Raw genomic sequence first — 7,660 nt, forward strand, 5'->3', positions numbered from 1 at the left:
TGCTACATACAAGCATAGTCGCGCATTAATCTGCGTACCAACACTGATTTATTCATACTTAAAATTTGAATTAACACTATTTTCAATAAAATCTACTTTTTGACTAATCACATCACATTGGTGCACAAATTAGTGCACAATTGTGCTTGCAACTATACTTTTCCAACAAAAAAACCACCCAAATGGGAACACTGGATCCTGGTATTTCACACTGAAATCACCAAAGAGGGAGGATACGGGTTTCTCAGAGATTCGCTCTTTTCGTGTTTTTCTTCTTTCTTTCTTCTTTTTTTTTTTTTCAACAAGTACTAATGCGCCAAGTCAAATTCGTGCGCAAACTTGCTGCGCGCAGAAGAATTGAAATTAATAATATTAGTGGTTAATTTCTAGTTTCATGAGCCTATATTTATTCGGATAAATAATTATATTAGCGACATGCAATATTTTTCTCGCCATTAACGAATCGAAAAGAATTAGAAATTACAGGAGAACAAATGGCACACAAGCACGCATATATAGTTATACGTAATAGAATGCGTCAGGCGGCCAAGCTGATCACAAGCTGCATGATCTTAGACTTTTGGGCATGCAATTGACAGCTTATCTTTTAAATTCAACCCAGATCATGTTGTTCATAATTTTTCTTTTTAATTTTTTGGAGTACATGCATTAATGTACTCCAAAAAAATTCAACCCAGATCATGTTGTTCACTACAACATTTTGTGGCTTTTTCCACAAAGGAGAGTGGCCGGAAAAAGTTAAGATTAAGTGGCAAACAAATTTTTCTCACCAAAATTTTTCATGGGATGTTAGTGGCATATAATAAGTGGCGAATACTATTTTGCCACCAATTTTTTTTTTCATGGAAAAATGTACATTTTTTGCATGAATCTAATTTGTGGTAAAAACTAGTTTGGTTCGTGGCAAAAATTGTTTAGATTTAAGCCCTTATGGTCCTTTAAATTTATTTACCCACTAATCTTTTTAGTCGGAAATAATACAATTCTCACGATAATATTCATGAAAAAAATGGTGGCATTAAGTTTTTTGTAATGTATCTTTTTGTGCCAAAAACATGTTTGTAATAGATTTCGTGGTGCCAAAAATAACACAATGATTTTTTGTTGTCCAACTCCATCTTTTCCTACCATCTTGTATGATTGCTAATGTTCATTTTTCACGAAAGTCTATAATTTGGTAGCAAATACATATTAGCTACCAAGCATATAGTGGTAAAAAGTATATGCCACGAGTTACATTCATGGAAAATGCTAAGATATTTTAGAAAAAAATATACAAAAAAAAAAAAAAAACAGATAAGAAGAAGAAAAAAGAGAGATTTAGCCAAAAATAATCATAACAAATAGTCTAATATTGGCTTAAATAAATGTATTCCAACATTAGAGATCAAAATTGACACGTACAATAATTTAAAAAGAAAATATTATAAAAATTTACATTTGTTTTTACAAACTTATCCATTCCCAATACATTCAAGTTTTAGAAACCAATACCAAATCATGTCATACAAACTCAAAACTGCTCCATCACTTAATCCCAACACTTCAAAATATCTTAGCATTATCCAACTCCATTCCATGCTCAAACATCAACACAAATGAAGCCAAATTACCTGTAAAATATTAGGTGTCTAATCAACTTGACCTACAAACAACTAAAGTTCAGCATTTATCAATCAAAAAGAAACTAGCAAGAAATGAAGGGGAAAACAAATGCATAGAGAAAACAAATGCTACTTCTTCAAAGTGAAAAAGAAGGGGAACACAGTATCTTTGCAACTGCCTTAGGAGGGTAATCTCCATTAAGTCTGGTATCAACACACTGCTTAAGGTTGTCTTCACAAAGTTTTGGTGTAGCCTGACAAATTTCAAAACCTTCTGCGGTTCTAGAGCATGTCTTAAATTCGGACCTTAACTCCAATTTCAAAATCCAACTCTACATTTCATCCCATTTGACTAAATATTCATATGGTTACAGAAATATGACACATGTTGAACGTCCATCATGAAAATTCATATATAATATATAGCAAAACTTCAATAATCTCAATTTTTTGTCAGAAAGGGAGAGATAATATCTATTCTTAAAATATTGTTTGAGATCAGGGAGAGGTAATGATAAGGTTAAATATTAATTATAAAGTACTATTAATTCGTGAAAGGAGTACTATTATAATTCTTTAAGAAGTACTCTGCATGATCATGTAACACTATACTCCAAAATGATAAGGTTAAATGTTGTTAATTCGCTTTTTAAGATGTGACTAATTAACACTATGCTCCAAAAAGATTAGGTCAAGAGGGAAAGGAACTTTTGATTGATTAAGAAATTTCTCGCAAGTAGTGTTACAGAGCAGAACAGAATCCAAATTGCCTAAACCAAAACAGAGCAGAATTTTATTCTACCTTATCAAGCAGTAGGTTGAACTAATTTCTCTTGTTTATAATAAAAGTAAAACAAGCTTTTCAAAATTACAAACAATAAATAAAAACAGATAAACGGCGACTTATGATGAGCTTCTATATCTGTAATTTAATTTGACAAATGGATTGAGAATAGGCAAGAATACAAAAAGATACTGAAGTGAGCATTTAAAAAAAAAAACTTCCAGTGAACAACCCTGAATCAAGAGCTACTTTGGAAGAAACATCAATGCCTAGCTGTTCAATATCAACTTCTAACTTATATCCTGCTCTAGTATATGAATATTGGAACTTCTAAATTAATATAACATGATCAACTAAGCTACTGCATCAATGATATTTTCTAAGGGTGCATGATAAGTTGCTTCAGGAGGGTAAATAAATAGGATTGATATTGCTTTATAAAAATCACCAAGCTAGTCATCATTGATCCCATAAACATAAGTACTACAATAAGATGCTAACCTTGAGATGCCCTCTTTCATGGAAAACCCATTTGCTAAGTTCAGTAAAAATGCTTGAAGTGTACATGAACCTGCAATTTTCAAGACAAATTATACTGCTAAATAAAACAGCTGCCAGTATTCTTTAAAAAAAAAAACTAAGTTACTAGCCTAGTACCAACATGACAGTTAGAACCTACTAGTTTGAACAAAATTGTTGGTTGCCTACTTAGACGATTAATCTTGAAGAAAAGTGTTAAAAAAAATAAATTCTCATATCCACTAGTTTAAAACATAGTCATAAAGGTTAAACATAATCAAAACTATTAATCAAACTCAATATTAAAAACAGAAGATCTTCTCAATATTAAAAAGAGTAAAAATAAGTATAAATATTCAAGGAGCCTACATTTGGATCAAATACATATACAAAGTCTTAAATTAGTTGAGATAAACTACTCCATGTGAAATCTAAAGCACACCTACTTGAAAGAAAGTTGTAATACCTGCAGATGACTTTTCACATAAAAAATGGTCAATCCATCTGAGCCCATCAAATTCAGTATTGCCTTTGGGGTTGCCCCTATTGTCATGGCTTAAAGAAATCATTAGAATAATGTAATTTTTATCCGAAATTTTAATGATGATTTTCCCTTAGTGTACTGGGCTACAGAGTGGACAATGAAGCATGCATACATTAAAGTGGACAATGAAGCATGCATACATTTGGCCTACTCTGCATTATTTTGTCTGTTGCAGTTCTTGGCAGGCAAAGACATTAAAATTATAAACAATCAAACATCAATTATATAACAATGGAACTTTAAGGAGCAAAAGTTACATGAATATTTGACTTTGCAATGGATTTGATAAAAAGAACTTACTTCTCCAGACCTACAGTGCCCTTCTTGCATAGGAGCAATATGGCATACAAATAAGTAATCTGGGTGCCCCTGAAATGTTAGTCTAACACACACACATAGCTCATCTAACAGTTTTCTACCATTAGACACCCAAACCACATCCAATAAAGTTAAGATATTAACTGTAGAATCTGAAATCCTTAAACCTTATTGAAGCACAAAAAAAAATCCATCATTTTTGTCATATTTCAATGCAACAGACTACAAAAACAAGTAACAAGTACTTATACCTTCATGCTGGTCACACGAAACAATAGAAAGAAGATATAGAGTCAAACACCCAATCATGACCAATCGGAAAAATTGAAATCCCTATAAGCCTCATTACTCTGTAAATGCAAAACTCGTGGACCTTGATTCTCGTTATGTTCATTTCAACAACCAAAATTGCAATAATAACACGAAAATTAGAAACAGAAGAAATGTTATTCGAAGAGCAAGAAACCAAAGTCCTTAATAATAGGCATTTGGGAAATATGTAAAGAAGCAATAGAGATTAGGGTTTCTTCCCCAAGTACCCATTTCTGCATCTTGGAGCTTTCCTGCCGCTGAGCTATGTCTCTTGCAATGAAACCCTAGAAAAATGATTGCAAAGAGAAGGAAACAAGAAATGGGCGAGGGTGGGGCGGCGCTGAAGGAGATAGTGAAATGCGTTTTGTTTTAGGGCTTGGGTATGCGGGTTGCGACAGCGTCGTGGAGAAGTAGAGAGGAAACTTGGCCGGTCTCGAGGAAGAGGAGATCAGGGAGAGAGAGGCTTCGTGGGAGGCTGGGCTGAGGAGATGGTGGCGTGGCGCTGCAGTGATGGCGGCGGCTGGGCTGTGGCTTGAGGAGAAGAGAGGGAACACGGGAGAGAAGTATCGAGAGAAGTTTGAAATCGAATTGGGGAAAAAGTATTGCACTTGCACTTAAACGGTGTAGCTTTAGGGGATGTTAATTTATTTAAAAATATGTATAGCTTTTTTACGACTAAAAATATTCGTGGGAATTACATATTTAGTAATGGATAAAAATAAATAAGCCACACAGATGAGGATACAAATTAACTAATTTTTTGTGATGAATTTATTCTGCAGTAAAAAGACAATTTAATTTCTGTGGGAATTAAAAGTGCCAAATGCAGAGAAACTTTTTCTGTGGAAGGCATCAAACAACTTTCTACCTACAAAGCAGAATCTTTTCAAAAAGAAGGTAGTGGAAGACCCCAGTTGCCCAATCTGTTCTCAACAAGTGGAAAGCATTGAACACGCTTTGTGGGAGTGTGAAGCAGTACGGGATGTATGGGGAATGTGCTCAAGGAAACTGCAAAAAAGCTACATCAGTAACCAAACCTTCAAAGAACTGTTGTTCTCACTCCTGGACACGGCAGAAGAGGAAACTCTGGTAGAAATGGCAGTAGTGACCTGGAGACTGTGGAAGCGAAGGAATGAAGTGATTTTTCAGAATGAATTTACCAGCCCTTTGTCGTTAATGAAGCAAGTCAATCAGAAACTCCAAGACCTTAAGCTGCTGCAACATCCCACGCAAATAATTCCAGCCATGCAGGAAGAAAGAGTAGAACCATTACAGGTCTGGAAAGCGCCTCCTTACGGTTACTACAAAATCAACTGGGACGCAGCAGTCGACCACAAGAACCAAAGAGTGGGTATTGGAGTAATTATAAGGGACAGTGATGGACAAGTAATAGGCACAATGAGAAAGAACAAGTTCCTTAATCCAGACCCCCACCTAGCCGAGGCATGCGCGGCTCTCCATGCAGTATTGCTGGGATCTAACATTGGCTTGCGAAATATTTTCCTTGAGGGGGATGCTCTAAACGTGGTTAATGCCATCAACGGAGTAGGAGAACACTGGGGACAAGCCGGAATGGTAATTGTTGATATACAGGAAATTCTCAACTGTTTTAATTCCTGGTTTGTGGCTTACTCTCAGAGATCGACGAATCAGGTGGCACATGTGTTAGCAAGAAATGCCCTCAGCATTGAAGGGGAACTTATTGAACTGGAAGAAATTCCGAGTTGTATTATTTCAATGTTGCAGAATCCTTTTTGACCAGCAGACTATGTATCTGTGGTCCGTATTTGAGTAATGTTGTAATGCCTTCTAAGTTGAATGAATGAAAGTCAATTCTCATTTCAAAAAAAAAAAAAAAGAAGAAAGAGGCTATCTCAGGCTTAAAGGAAAGAACCCGATGGATTTTTATTCAGGGAATAAATGCGTACGCTTATTCTGGCATGCGTATGACTACTTGATGAAGAGCGCTTTTTGGGTAGTACTAATTAAAACAGATACTGATTGAAGCATACACGACTCTTGTGCTCGATCGGTCAACTTAATTATAATTATTGTGTCTGAATAGTCCAAGTTTTGTCCATATCTGATTGTGATTCCCAACATCAGATATCGATCTCCAAGAAACTCTCAACAATTAAACAAATTCATAAGGAAAACACTATGGCCACCGCTGGTGGCTCCCGCTGGGGGCCACCGCTGGCTCAAAAATTTTTTTTTTTAATTTTTTCTTTTTCTTAATGATTAAGAAATTTTTTTTAATATTATTATAATTTTTTTATATTTTTTTAAAATATTTAAAACTATTAAAAAATAATTTGAAAAAAAAAATGAAAAAAACAAAAAAATTTTTTTGCCTAACGGTGGCCACCAACGGTGACTGTAGCAGCGTCCAATTCATAATCGAGTGTTCAAATTGGGGTCCAAGAAAAAGATCAATCTCCCGTCATGATCACGAGTTTTGAAGGCGGACTAGAAGTACGATTGTACATACATGCGTGGAATTTTCTGCTCAGGTGCACTTCAATATCAGCTTAATGCCTCTTTTGTTTATCTAAATTTAAATTAATTCATTCCATCTTATCATTATAACTTTTTTTAAATTTTAAAATAAAATTAATATTAAAAAATTATATTATAATAATATTTTATTTAACTTTCAACAAACGTCTCATTTCATCTCATCTAAATTATATAGTCAAACAAGACTTAGAACGCGCACGCACATGCATAATCTAATATATATATATATATATGTGTGTGATGAAGGTCGAGGAGGTGCTTAATTGTATTATCTGCTTTATTTATTGCGTATGCGCTTACACAATTGAAATCACGGGTATAACGATATAAACAATAATGCATGTATTGCCGTGTGTTTTCCTCTTTAATTTCCCCCGTCTATGCTGCGAATAGGAGGTCAATATTCCATCATACATACATATATATTTATCTGTGTGTGTGTATGTTTATGTATATGTAATTGTGGCCTATCTTTCTGAGGGGATCGGCGACGAGTTCTTCCTTACAAACAAATTAACTGAAGTGAATATTTCTTAGAGATCAAGCAATCATGTCAATAGAAGCTCTGGCAATGGCAGGCATCGATTACAGAGAGTGCAGCATCAAGATTGATCAAGACTGGGATGAGAAGGGTGGCTTGGAAAAACCGCCACCACATCTGCTGGATGAACAAAAAAATGATCATGATCATGTACTTGTGACTGACCGAGATTATTGCATGAAAGCCAGGATCCGGGAATGGGCTAAACTTGTTGCTGCAATGAATCGAACTCCGCTACACATTGAAATGAGATCAGCTGTATGTTAGCCAATTATTTTGTATAGCTGGTCATTTGGTAAAGAGAAATGATAGTGTGTGTGTATATATATATATATATATATATTTAGGAGGTTTTACTGTTTTAGACAGGATTCTTTTAACATCTACGCACGAGAGTTGTATGGATAAATTTAGTGAATTAGATCATTAATTACACGATGTTTGTAAAATTCTTCTTGTGAAATTTCTAAGATTTTAAAATTATAGCAGGCTGCATG

The 7,660-nt window shown here is 34.6% G+C and overlaps 1 protein-coding gene and 1 long non-coding RNA gene across 2 annotated transcripts; one reads left to right on the forward strand and one right to left on the reverse strand.

Annotated features, from left to right (window-relative positions):
• Positions 1-1,394: 1,394 nt before the first annotated feature.
• On the reverse strand, positions 1,395-3,430 carry LOC122306987. The gene is made up of 3 exons (XR_006241600.1): positions 3,395-3,430; positions 2,911-2,980; positions 1,395-1,634 (listed from the first exon to the last, which is right to left on the reverse strand). It is a non-coding gene; the product is annotated as an uncharacterized LOC122306987 (long non-coding RNA).
• A 1,767-nt stretch (positions 3,431-5,197) lies between these two features.
• Positions 5,198-5,860, forward strand: LOC122306248. Its single transcript, XM_043118682.1, has one exon. The coding sequence runs from the start codon at positions 5,198-5,200 to the stop codon at positions 5,858-5,860; it is 663 nt and encodes a 220-aa protein (XP_042974616.1).
• Positions 5,861-7,660: the final 1,800 nt, after the last annotated feature.

The sequence above is a fragment of the Carya illinoinensis genome, chromosome 4 (assembly GCF_018687715.1).
Source record: "Carya illinoinensis cultivar Pawnee chromosome 4, C.illinoinensisPawnee_v1, whole genome shotgun sequence".
Lineage (NCBI taxonomy): Eukaryota > Viridiplantae > Streptophyta > Magnoliopsida > Fagales > Juglandaceae > Carya > Carya illinoinensis.

What these genes read in the sequence shown, in the direction of transcription:
- LOC122306248 (XM_043118682.1), top strand. Translation starts at nt 5,198, where the DNA reads ATGGCAGTAGTGACCTGGAGACTGTGGAAGCGAAGGAATGAAGTGATT.